The sequence below is a fragment of the Henckelia pumila genome, unplaced genomic scaffold, assembly GCF_033568475.1.
Source record: "Henckelia pumila isolate YLH828 unplaced genomic scaffold, ASM3356847v2 CTG_270:::fragment_1, whole genome shotgun sequence".
Lineage (NCBI taxonomy): Eukaryota > Viridiplantae > Streptophyta > Magnoliopsida > Lamiales > Gesneriaceae > Henckelia > Henckelia pumila.
The window spans coordinates 1,127,824-1,141,537 of NW_027331788.1; the positions used below are offsets into that span (position 1 = coordinate 1,127,824).

A 13,714-nucleotide genomic window follows, 5' to 3' on the forward strand; every position below is an offset into this window, starting at 1 on the left:
ACCTACATTTGTTATTTTATATTTTTTAAAAATTGTTTGGCTACACTAGAAGGTGATTTTTTTTTTTTCAATTTTGTGCAAGAATTGGGTAAACTATTTATTGTTATACAAATTCAAATAAAATTTTGATGTATGAAAAAAATTGTTTAATTTTGTTTGGGTTATTCTTTTGAAATAGGAATTTGGCACCCATGACTTGACTATTATTTACAAGAATGCACACTTCTTTTTTGTATTTTTTTTTTGAGCTAAAGGCTATTTTGGGTAAGTCGGTTCGTTTTATTATTTTTAGTTTCTCGTATTTTCGGTTCACTTTGGTTTTTTAGCTAAGTTGACTGAATTGAACTGAAAACCAATTTTCAAAAATTTTAAAATAATTAATTTTAGTTTTTAAATCATTGTAATTTGTTTTATTAATAATAAATATAAATTAATTAAATACAAATTCGGCTTAAACCGAACCGAAAAATAAAAGTGTTTCGGTTTTAACCGAACCAAACCGTGAAATTGCGTTCGGTTAATCGAATTTTTGGTTCGATCCAGATGAATACCTTAAGAAATAAGCATAGTTTTATCTCTTAGTGAAAAAAGTAATCTCATCGATTGAGTTTCATCGGATGAAGGTATAACGACATAGTTGAAGGAATAGCCATTGTCTTCAAGAATGAAAGTTGTAGTTCACTAGAACTGTAGTAGTGGAATTAACTGAAGCAAGTGGGCATGTCAGATGATCTTCGTACAGGCAAAATAGTTTAAGTAGGGAGCATATATTATTTATGGCACATGCAAGTTGATCAATTTGCATTTCAAGTGATTTCATAGCATAACAAAGTAAATGCCGATTAAGATAATAAAGTATTGTACATGTCAACATGATATATCAACGACACAATTTTTTCTTTTGCTTTTTTTTTTTTTTAATTTTGGCAGTGAAGTGAAAAAGATAAATGAGATAGATAAAAAAAAAAAACAATTAACTCTTACCACTTTACACGAAAAATAGAAAGAGAGGAATATCTTGATTTTCATTCAAGAGTTTAACTTTCAAATTGAACTACATAGTATTGTAACTTTAAAGCAACCAAACACAGAAGTTAATTGATTTTCTAACTAGATAAAATGGTTGAAATGTGTTGTCAGAAGCAAGATTATTATCCAAAAATTAGAAAAAAAAACTACTATCTCATTGTTTATTTTCAAACTTAACATTTTAATAAGTAATATGAATCGAAACAAATTACAATATCCTTGTTTTAATATCATATTGAGTTATGTAATTTTGCGTTTCTCTTTGCTTCTAGTAAATAAAAATAGACACGTGAATTCAATACTAATAATTAAAGTTGTTTGATACAACCTCAATTTAAATTCGCAGCACAGCTTCAAGAAGACGGTAATCAGGAACTACCATGGCACATCGAGGAAACACAGGTAAGCAGCACAGATTCAATCGAAAGAACTCTGAATCCTCTGATTATTCTCAAGGACCAGATACATTTGTCTTCAGTAATAAGATTTTCGTGGATTGTTCTGCAATGAGCAAATCAACGAGACGCATGAGATCACTCTTGTGAGAACGAGTGCTAAATACAACGGCGAATAAAAATAAACTGTGTATCTAATTATGAATACTTAAGAATAACTTGTGCACTATACCAAGGGATTAGGTCTATGGCGATAACCGAGCATCATTCGCTTCTTGTACTGCTCATATATGTCATCTTCGGCTGTAACCTCACCTGGAGCATGAGCACCTATGCCCAGGTTATCCTTTTTCACATCACCTGCCATAATTGGTGCAGCAATTCCACTTTTCGAGCTCCCCAGGCCCTCGCCTGCAGTTCACAATCAAATTCAGACAGAAATTCAAGTTGCATTTTCCAAATTCTCACAACTGTCCATAAATAAACACAATCAAACAGAGATCCTAAGTCATGCTCATGAAACAACTTCCCACAACCTCCTCAGATAAAAGGGCAGACATACTTTAAGCGGAAATGAATTCCACAGGAATTACAGCAGTGGAGACCTCCCATATAATAATATGGAGACGATATAACCATTATGATTACAGCCAAAGCAAATTAACAACTGTCAGTATTAAAACAATGTCATTTCACAGACAATCACTGTTCAAATAAATAATCCACTGAGGTGATTTTCTGCAACCTCGAAGCATGGACATCCAGGATATCTTGGTACCGTGTGTCTTATGATTGTTATTAAGGTTGAAGCCACAACAAAATACTAGTAGTATCACATAAGACACGAGCTAACCAGGAAATAAGTTCTCACTATGACCATGAAGAATATAAAGAACGAAAAAGTCATGACCCTAAACAATTAGATATGCTCTCCGAGCATCTTCACTCTTGATGGACTAACACATAAAGAACAATTTAGAAGGGTGATTATGAGAAAGAGGCTTATAGAAACGTTAATAGATAAATGAAAAACTTAAGAAAAAATTTCAGAAAATAGTTGAACTGAGAGGGAAGCCTTCAGATTGGTTGCCAACAGTTGACTTAAACAGAAGAGCCATAAAAGACGAAATCTATCAAATTATTCAAAGTGAGATCACGATTCATGGGTCAAGGTACCATATTGTGATCCCTTCACTTACCTTCCTTCCAGCCCATTTTCGACAAAAGCTTGTGACCAACATTATCTGCCTGGATTTTTGCTTTATCTGCATATTCCTTTGCAGCTTTCTGAGCAGAAACATCATTACAGGTAGCCATGAATTTTTCAAGTTCCTCTAGAGGAATATAATCACCCATGTGGTGTCCCTTTTTAGTAGAGGCTGCGCATTAAGAAGACATCAAGTACAACAAAACATTAATACTATTGAATGATACAATACTAAACTAGGAATCTGAAGAAAAAGTTCATTGTAGATGAAAAGGACAACAATACAAAACTTGGAAAACCCTAAATGCAAATCAACCTTGGAGAGCAGCGGGAGGAGGCATCTCATCTTTTGATGGTTTAGGAGGCCTCAATTTCTCTTCTTGTGCAGCCTTCTTCATGTAAAATTCCATCATTGCTATAGGGTCTGAGGCAGTTGGGGTACTTGATTCACCTATCAATATTTGGCACAATAAGGATAATAAGCACCGAAAGGAAAAAAATCTAAAAAAGCCACCTGGAATTCAAAATGAGTGCATTTCAAAAACATAAGCATGCCTGCCTGACCATACAGAGTAATAAATATCCTACTAACTCAATACTAAGGTATCTAGGAATGACAATACAATAAGGTGCAGTACCACTTTCCCATACTCTATATACTCACAGGCATGCAGCAAGTTTCTCCCAGAAATTAACAAAGAAACACTACATAGTGCCTCGAAACAATTTGCTACTCCATAGAACACTAAAATACTGACAGCTGCAACTACTTATATCACAGAAAACCAAAAGTCAAATCAGTTTTTCATTACTATAGAATATATTTCCCAGATGATACAGTTAATAAAGCTTAACAAAGATCTGAACAACAAAATTTATTTCAGGAGAGAGAGACAGGCAGAGAGAGAGAGAGAGAGAGACCACTTTTTCCACTTGTTATTTGGGATGAATGAGTATGTTCCATATGCTCTGCAGACTCGTACAAGGCTGAGGCAGGAGTTTGATATTTTGAATGCTGATTATGTGACCTCTGAGAACTACTCCCGGAAGGGGGGGTTGCAGTGCCTAAACCAGCAGATACAATGATCCAATTTACAATGCGACCAACTTGAAAACTAACGTCAACAGTTAAAATCATAAATTTCATTCTCAGGACAATTTTCTGTGACATGCTATAACCGAGTGGTGCCTCGGAGAAACGTGAGAGGCAAACAAGGAATAAAAAGGGACAAATACATACTAATCACTTTATTGGGGCACAAATTACAAATTAATGAATGACTTCGAGATAAAATCACAACCCAATTTCATCATGCAACAAAGAGAGAGGAGGGGTTTTTTTTTTTTTTTTGGGGGGGGGGGGGGGGGGGGGCGAGATGCTACCAGGAAATATCTCAAAATGGGTTTGACCTACAACACCAATGTGATCGAATCGATCAAAGCCTCGACCCTCAATCAATTGAACATGCAACAAACAAAGAAATTATACAGACAGATCAAACACCGAAAGAGCCTGGCTATTTTGGAAAAGGATGCATCTTTTTTTTTTTTTTGAGTACAAGTACATCGAATATCAAATTACATCAAATTGTAACACTAAACAAAGTGAAATTGCCCGCACAACTGACGGGACTTGAGCATGAACTCAAGACGTGCTTGTCTCAAGCAAAGAAAGTAACCAAATCAACCTAAATAAATTAGGAAACTAACCCACAGTCAGCGGGAATCGAACCTGAGACCAAGAGGTCTCAGGTCTTGGTCTCAGGGCCTCAGTCTTGGCCACTAGGCCAAGACCTCATTGGAGAAAAGGATGCATCTTAGGGAGCAATAATACCAACTAATAAATTGTATCCATGACCTAAACAGGGAAAATTTGCTTCAATGAATCCACTTGAATTCAACAGGGAAAAGCACAGAACCCAAAAATAGGATAAATTCCTCACCAGTTTGGAGGGTATAATTTAGGGTTTGTGCTTCCTAGATGACACAATTAGAGTCGATGAACTAGGAGAAACAAAAAGAGAGGGGACACAGTGAACTCAATTTTACATTATTCGCTCACGTGAGACGACACTGGTAGGATATAAGCATAATCGTGTTTATTGGAGTTGATAAAATTATTCTGCCATATGTTCGGAGGCTAAAGAAGAAGATGAACAAATGATTCCAACTGATGAACCACATGTTCCAAAAAAGGCAAAAGAAGGCTACAAGAATTGATAACTGTTAGGCTACCGGTTACTTGGCCACAAGAAATTAGATAAAAACACCTAGAACTAATATTGGAAGAACAAACTTGAACAACCCAGAGATAAATCTCTGTACATAAACCCTAGCCAAAGCTAGTATTTCCCTAGCCAAAATGCTAGTTACAACCTGCAAAAGAGAACCGAATGAATGAATAAAAACTCCCTTCCTTGCGCCATTTATCTATTGCCCTGTATAAGACACTCTTGGGCTATTTAGATCTAGGCCCACCATCTATACTCTTCTAAGACTCTTGGGCTCTCTTTAGGTTTGGGCTCAAAAATATTAAAGGCCAAAGCCCATAACTGTATTTGAGTCCCTAACAATACCATCCTCCCCAAAAACAGTCTTGTCCTCAAGACTGAAATTTTGATCCAGCTTGGATACATAAATTTGTCTGTCCAGGTGGCCTCCTCAGTTGAGGAATCTTCCCAGCCTCCCAAAACTTGCTCAGATTTTGCTCATGCCTTAGTTGCTTGGTCTGTTGAGTTAAAACCAGAGTGACTCGAGAGCCCGTTGGTAACTGATGCGTATAGATGCCGTCCCCTCCCTTGTCAACCGGTTCTGACCCAAGTTGTTTCCACTTCCCTCTTCCTTGCTCTTTCTTTGTTATCACAGTGGCATCTACCAGCCTAAAATTCTTCCCATTTGTCCGGAACACGAAGCTGTCCACCTCGATCACCTCAATTGCCACTCGTATTTTCAACCCATTACATCTCTTACTCCCTCTATATTGATACCCAGCACCTGCCCATACTCTATCCATGTTTGCTTCATCAAAAGATGACCCCCTTATATGCAAGTTATCCATAGAACTAAAAGTCTCATTCTCAGCCAATGTTTGGTTCCGTATCACTATCATGAAGTCCACCCCATCTATTTTCATTAGGGGCAGTCCACCTCTGCAAGCCTCCGTTCCACTTTCCAATCCGTCGTTTACCCTATTCTCATGTCCATCATCATCATCATCCTCTACCCTATTTATGAAGTTTCTGTCAGTGGTCAATCCCAATCTCTGAATCACGTACTTAGAATTATAGGTTTGGCTTGTTCCAATATCCTCCCTTGCGAAAACAGAAATTCTAACAAGCATACTAACTAATATCCCAACAATAAGTAGATATGTACCTCCCACTATTGTCATCTGTTGATCTAGAAACTTGAGGTTGCATTCTACTGGTTTTTTAGTACTTAATTCTTCAACCACAGCCTCTGTCCACCCTTGTTTGGGCAGCTTCTTCTCGACTTCTTTAAAACCTATACGCCTTATTTTTCCTTCTTCAATTTCTTTGTACTGTATTGTTTGGCTTTCCCGCTTTTCCCGATTCTCTGTTCTTAAACTTCTGTCAGAATAGAGGGTTGACCCACTGTCACACGAGCACGTTCTCTTGAAGATAAGGTTTGTGAGTTAGCGGCTTCTCTCTGATGATCGCGCGGCGATCTACTGATATCCTCCATCTCACGCCTCAATGCCCAAATCTTTATAGCTGGTCCAGGGGCTTCTGCGTTTCTCCAATTATCAGGTTTGGGCCCAATAGAAGGGCAGCCCTTATAGCTGGTCCAGGGGCTTCTACGTTTCTCCAATTATCAGGTTTGGGCCCAATAGAAGGGCAGCCCATGTTAGTTTCTTCAATAAGAGCCCTCTTCTGGGTAGTCCAAACCCTAGGAAGCACAATCTGCAAGCCCACGATCGGCTCCCCTTTCTTCAACGCCACGATAAATTTCCATTGCGGTTTTTCCTTTTCTGGATCTTTTTTTTTAAGCCATGGGAATCCTTGGATCATGGGTCTGACTGCAACTCTTGGATCGGTCTCTAAGGAGAGTTCCACCACGTTCCCTGAAGCCCAATTGCGGAGTACATCAGCGACGTTGCTGTAGGAGAATTCTGGGCGTCTACTCCTAGATCGAAACTCATCCTTGATGAGCGTCGTGTATTCCACCTCCTCGTGTGTGACTTGTTGGCTCTCTTCCTTCAGATACAGCTCCTTCGATGATTCATGTTGGGCAGAGGTTGGGTCATGGGACTCATGAGAGCCAGGGTGGTGGCCGGGATCCTTGAATCTATCGGGCAGCAACTTCTCCACAAGAGAAGTTATGTAGTCTAGCTTTCTGTGGACTGAATCCATTTCTTCCTGAAGCACCGAGACTGATTTTTCGAGAATCTCAATCTTTTCGTCCGAACGAGTGGTGGCCATGGCAGGTCGGACCAATTGTTAAGCTACTGGTTACTTGGCCACAAGAAATTAGATAAAAACACCTAGAATTAATATTGGAAGAACAAACTTGAACAACCCAGAGATAAATCTCTGTACATAAACCCTAGCCAAAGCTAGTATTTCCCTAGCCAAAATGCTAGTTACAACCTGCAAAAGAGAACAACCGAATGAATGAATAAAAACTCCCTTCCTTGCGCCATTTATCTATTGCCCTGTATAAGACACTCTTGGGCTATTTAGATCTAGGCCCACCATCTATACTCTTCTAAGACTCTTGGGCTCTCTTTAGGTTTGGGCTCAAAAATATTAAAGGCCAAAGCCCATAACTGTATTTGAGTCCCTAACAATAACATACTGGATAATGTGATTTCAGCATTCTTAAATGTGCAATCAAACAGAAGTACAGAACTTTGGAATACAACTCATAGCAGGAACTATAGAATCAATACACCAACCATTTTGTGATGTTTGGGAATCCTTACTTTGGCCCAGAGCCTTTTCCTCTTCACTGAGTCGATACAGATAATATTTGTAATCCGAACAGTTTTCATCAAATAAAAACCTGCACGGAATGGAATCAAATTAAAATCACAAGATGTTTATATTAAACTTAAAGAAATGGTAACAGATAATTTTTAAGAATAAACAAACTGTAATTCTTACACAACATCTAAAGGCTAAACGGTAAGTAAAGGAAATAAACCAATCATACAACAAAAGACTGTCATGAGCATGTGGACTCCAACTTAATCAATAGCCAGCCTACTTATCAATCACAAATCTTCCTAGTTAACATTATAGTGCATGTTACAAAAATCATTCTCAGCCACATCATTAAATCGCCTCAATAATTAAAAAATCTCGCTTAAATACAAGATATATTGATTTATGTACAGCCCACATAAGTGGTAGACACAAGAGAATATTTGCATTTGGGTCTTAAGTATGTTTATTTCTATCTGATTTTAATTATATAAAGCAGTCTTGCCGGCAATTAAAAATAAATTTCTGAGCAACCTCCAGTAAGAAAACAAAGGAGGTGAAGAAGCTGCATGTATGCATAATGGCCAGCAATATTGCTTTATCAATAAGATCGGAGAGAAAGATACTTGAGGTTCAGAGGTAACATTCTAAATGTTTGCTGGTAGCCTGCTTTATGCCAACTTCATTCCGAAAGCATCTCATATGTTGCATAAATCACGCGAAGTAAAGAAAGAACTTAGAAACCGCTCGTTCTTTTTTATCATGGAGCAGGAAGGCCAGTTTGGTTTCATTTCCAAGCTGATGATGATGCTAGATCTCAATTTCACAAGGTCATTCAGGCACAATTGGTACTAAAATTATCCACAAAGAACAGCCACAAATTAATCGGCATATCAAGATGAGAAACTTTTGGCATGCCTCCAGAAAAAAATTCCTTGACTAAATATATCTAGCACCCAATTAACCGGTATTTAGTTAAAATGACTGAAGTAACGTGCATTTTACCAAATTAATCTATTAAAACTAATATCTAATTCAATCAAAACAAATTAAACAACAAGAAAAAGAATTCTACTGAGTAGACATCTGTATTTTCTATTAAAAGACGTGGAGCTACGAATCCCACAAAATGATTCACAATTTGCACGTGTGCTAGCTAAAGTAATAAAATCTGCATTTGAATATTTATCCAAATCCGGAGTTAGTTTGGTTCGGTAATTAAGGGTCTTTGATGGATTTTTAATGGATGAGCCCCAAATTGGCAAATACAAAATTTACAAGTTAGTTCCGTTAAAAATTTCAACTTTTTTAGATATTATAATAACAGTGAAAGCGAGCGCCTGGCTGCACTTAGACACAGGGCACACCCAGGCGTCCCTCGTACATTAGGCGCGTCTATGCACAGATTGTGCTACAGTCATGTCAGTGCACACTTAATGAAAACAATGCCCAAAAAAGCATATTCCAGTATAAATGTAAAGCGTCTATACAGGGCACGACTTATTGAATCCCAACCACCCAAGTCCACTATACTAACCAACTTAATTAATTAAATGAAGCACAGCGCAGAATTGTTTCGAGTTTTTAATGATACACTCTTTTCTTTCCTTTGTGGTAGGCTGTTTCTTAATTTTGCTTTCCTTTCTACAGTACTTTATAACAAGATCCTATACTTCACTAGATATTTACTAACAGATTTTTATTTGCACTATTATTTAGTTCTTGTGAAATATATATTTTTTTTATGTAATATCATTGTAAAATGCATTTTATATGTGTGAATTCTAAATTTATGCCTAGTGCCTACTGCGCCTTACTTCGATAAGTCGCACCTCGCCCTTCACATTGCATATCAGGAACGAATCCCATGTGCTTTAGTGTGCCTTGCGCCTTAATAACTACCTGCCATTTGATTTTTCATGTCCATTTTCAAGATAAAATTTATTTGAAAACACCAAACGAAAACTACTAATGATGTTCCATCTATTTACTCATAAAATATTTAACAAAAAAGCATTAGTTTCATACTCCTCATTCCAATCTCCTCTCTGTTCCACTTCTTACTCTTCCTCTGCAGTTTCTTGTTCCGCTAGTTCGTGACTTTCTTTCTCCTTTTATGTTCGCATCCGATCTATCTTTTCAAATTTTTCTTGTTTTGTTTGTTCCACTGCTATACACCACTACCGTGATCACATTTTCATTATTGCGGTTTCTCTATAACTTTTGTCTGGAAGTCAAATTGAACCTAGATCTTATTCCAGACCACTCAGATTAAAGTCGGAAATATATCTGGAAAAAGTTAAATCCTGTCTAACTCTAGCACGTTCATGGACCTAAACCAATGTGTCCGCGTGTATGTTGTCTTCCTAGAAAAACTATAAACACCAAACAGGTATACCGTTTAAAATCTGAACAGAATTCTTCTTTTCATGGCATAATCTCATTTCCTCTTTAGGAAATACATGTATCTCAGTTGCACAAATTTCTTCCTAAAATTGATGTCATTTAGACAACATTCAACAAAGCTCCACAGAGGTCAGACAAAAAGAAACTAAAAAAGAGCACCATACCCCAAGAAAATCAGTTTTCAGAACGAACTACATGATCATATAATGGTATAAAGTTGAATTCACAGAGACAACGAATTCTATAAGAAAGTAAGCAGGCTCTTAACACACAAGAAAAGAACACCACATACTTGAAGGGAGTGTCTCCAGGGTTTTTTTGTCGTGTTACATGCTCAAACTGCCTTCCATTCTTAGCCACAAAACTTGCTAGTTTGTCTGCTACTTTCCTCACTGTCAGGTCACTTGGCAAAGGTGGTACTGCATGTACTTAATAAACTGATTAGTAACAAGAGAATTATCAACTGGGAATTACTTTGAAGCAGGCGTGCCAAAGTCCCCAAATTTTTCGGTTATCTCCTTTCCTCTGACAAAGATTTTCCAAATCTTTAGTCTTAAGCTGCATTCATCAGATAGAAGTAACACAAGAATGTCTTACCCTACGTTTCAACAAGCTCAGGCAAAAATCCAAAGATATTTTGCCAAATGCTGACTGACATGGACTAACTACAACTAAGGTAAATTTTCCAGAAAATAGCATAGCATATGATGCTTACCAGCCAATGCAAGTTGTAACTTAATGGAGTGCCAATCAAAATAAATGAGAGGCAATTTAAAAAAATACAAAGGAGGAATGGACCAAAAAAATCTGATTAATATGAATCGGGGAAAAACACACAAATTTATCGACTGAAAACATTATATCCACGAGCCAACCTCAAATGAATTATATAGAATCATGCAACTAGTAAACATCAAAATGGAAATGACATTGAGAAATGACAAACTTATGTGACAAATTAACATTCACAGACCTGAAAAAGAACTAAAAATTCTTGCACCAGAAAAAAGACTGACTGGAAGGATTCAAAACAATTTACCAACCTGCATAAGATTATGGGACCAACTTTTCAAGCCAGAACAAAGGTAACAACACAAAATCACACTCGGGGCTTGGCAAGAAGACAAACCACGACATGAGTTATTTATCTAAGAATCCTATCCAGCCAAGAAGCATACACAAAAGAAAGTGGAAAAGAAATTGTGACACTAGTGTGAGCGAACCAAGACACACGTGAACAGTTGACGAGTGGCTAGGTCCAAGCTCCACTCGAGCAGACCAAATCTCGGATTGAGTCAAGATAAAAGATTCGTAGAGCTAATCAATCAGAGTTGTCCTATGCAATTTTTCATTTATATTTATATAAATTATGTAAGTTATTATATGATAACTTCCATCTCTTGACGTTTAACTTTCAAAACTGGAGCGAATTTCGTTCATTGCATTGTCCAACCTTAAGCAAAAATTATCCGCCAAAATTAGAACTTGTCTAACTAAGATTCTGGCTGTAAATTTTTTTTTTCTTTCATTCGTTTTTTTTTGGCTGCGTTGATGAGCTCAACTAGGGAAAAGAACTTCCTACATATTAAATATATTCCTAGACTTTAGATAAGTTCCAATTCCGACACTCAACCAAGCATATAAGGGGTATCATTTTAGCGAACTTACTCTCAGCAGGTATAGACATGAGAATACATATAACAAAGATCCTGCTGGATTCATCAGCAACGTAAGAAAATATAGAGCAGGTAATTTTTTGAAAAAAAAAAAGGAAAGAAAGAAAAGTAGTTACCAACATCAGCTTGTGACTGCCGGTCAGACGCACCAAGCTCGGCCAATTTTGGACGCTTCATAGGCCCATCATCTGAGGAATTTCCACGATCCTTTTCATCTCCATCCTCGTCTTCATCAAATTTAACAGCGGGTGAAACAAGTTTTGACTTTTGTTTCAAACTGAAGGCAAGTTTTCCACTTGAAGGAGATTGGATAATTTTCTGAGAGCTATTAGCCTTAAAATTCAGAGTCGGTTTACTATTGACTGTTTTTGGGTATGAAGTTACAGATGTACTTGAGCCCGAGAAAGACTTCTCCCGTACTTCATCCTTCTTATCTTTTTCCTGTTGAAGTTGTTTGAACCTCTCCATGAATGACCCATCATTAGCAAAAATGCCACGATCTGTTGCTTTGTCCATCGGCTAAGTGCCAAATTTCTTTCACAGCTTGCAATTACTCACTGCTAAACAAGCAAACTCACAAGCTATTTAGCCATTGAAGTGGTTCATGACCATCAGAACTCTTGCTATTAACAGTATGCACATCTTTTTAAGTGGATGCATATTAAGACAAAATTGTCCAGTTTCAGAAAGTGGTCATTTTCATAGAATAATGAAAATAACCATTCGATGATAAATGAAAATATCAGAAAGAAAAATTCCTTTTGACTGTCAACCTAGGTTAAGCATCTTTAAGCACCTTCTCCTTGCCAGTAACATAACAGTGAAGAAATGACTTTCATATTGCACGTAAATTAGGACCTACATCGCTCAAATAAGCAACTGTAACCGATTACAAAGGGTTGATGTCTGAAGGGATATCCAATAATGACAAGTTCAGAAGTACAATCTTGTTCAAACAACTTAATTAGAAGTCTAGAAGTCCAAAAATTTCTGCTACAACAAGTAGAATGATATATTACGACTCATATTCCATGGAAAAGCGGCACAACTAAAAGAAACACCCAAACTCGGCAGATGCAATATAAAGGTACCGCCCTACATTGTAAACGGACAATCCTGTTCCTTTAACCTTCTCCCATTTTGATGTCAAACAAGAAAAAAGGAGAAAAGATAGAAATAAGTACGAACTCGTAGAAAGATAAATAAGCTTAGCTACATTTTCTTTCTATTGAAAAACAAGTAGCACAAAAAGCAGCCTTGGTAGAAAATTACAATAAAATATGTCTTCACTCCATATAATCCTTACAAGAACTGTAGGAAAAAATCACAAACCATAAAATCACTTCAGTCGATCATGAACCACTTAAAACCGTAGCTAGACCAAATTGGATGCTTCAATTTACAAATAAGAACGATAACAGAGGAAAAAATCAGACCAAGCTGATCGAATAATGAATATAGATCTCCAAAATTTTGAAGCTTGGTAGCTGTAGCAAAAAGATACAATCTTTCAACGCGAAAACAGTGCCGAGACCCCGAATTTGACAAATAACATCAATTGATTGATAAAAGAATACATGTTTACCGGAAGAAGGTGAAATCAATGGTAATTTCAAAAATGGTTGATGCAAAGATCATAGTCGGAACCCTAATCGGGTCTTTTTTTCCCCCAAAAAGCTGCAACAGATGCACTTCTCAGTCTCACAATTTTTTATACTAAAGAGTCTCGTATGACAAAAGAAACGCGCTTTCGATGTTATTCCCATCACATGTTTGAACTTTGAAATGTTATATATATTTTATATATATATATATATATATTATATTATATTATTATTATATATTGGAGACTTGGAGATAAATCCCCAAACATAAATTAAATTTTAGGTTCAGTTTTTGTGTCATAAGATTTTATCTTGCACTCTCTGATACATCAAAAAACTTATTTTGCACTCCCTCTTTCACATATTTAATTATTTTATCATTAATTTTTTTCTCCAAAATTATTAACACTAATTTTACGCTCATTCTTTCTTCGCTCAGACAGAAATCACA

The 13,714-nt window shown here is 36.7% G+C and overlaps 2 protein-coding genes across 5 annotated transcripts; both read right to left on the reverse strand.

Moving 5' to 3' along the window:
* Window positions 1-1,305: 1,305 nt before the first annotated feature.
* On the reverse strand, window positions 1,306-13,411 carry LOC140870847 (SURP and G-patch domain-containing protein 1-like protein). 4 transcript variants are annotated; one of them, XM_073273255.1, is made up of 9 exons: window positions 13,245-13,411; window positions 11,776-12,216; window positions 10,276-10,402; window positions 7,550-7,656; window positions 3,553-3,696; window positions 2,948-3,082; window positions 2,624-2,803; window positions 1,657-1,835; window positions 1,306-1,530 (listed from the first exon to the last, which is right to left on the reverse strand). In XM_073273255.1, exons 2-9 carry the CDS (start codon window positions 12,173-12,175, stop codon window positions 1,504-1,506), a joined length of 1,299 nt encoding a protein of 432 aa, XP_073129356.1. In that variant the 5' UTR covers window positions 12,176-12,216; window positions 13,245-13,411; the 3' UTR covers window positions 1,306-1,503. The 4 variants fall into 4 exon arrangements, with proteins under 4 accessions (XP_073129356.1, XP_073129355.1, XP_073129357.1 ...); XM_073273254.1 differs by having other exon boundaries at window positions 11,776-12,219; XM_073273256.1 differs by having other exon boundaries at window positions 7,577-7,656; window positions 11,776-12,219; window positions 13,245-13,409.
* LOC140870848 (uncharacterized) lies at window positions 4,030-7,543 on the reverse strand. The gene is made up of 2 exons (XM_073273258.1): window positions 6,007-7,543; window positions 4,030-5,855 (listed from the first exon to the last, which is right to left on the reverse strand). Exons 1-2 carry the CDS (start codon window positions 6,048-6,050, stop codon window positions 5,234-5,236), a joined length of 666 nt encoding a protein of 221 aa, XP_073129359.1. The 5' UTR covers window positions 6,051-7,543; the 3' UTR covers window positions 4,030-5,233.
* Window positions 13,412-13,714: the final 303 nt, after the last annotated feature.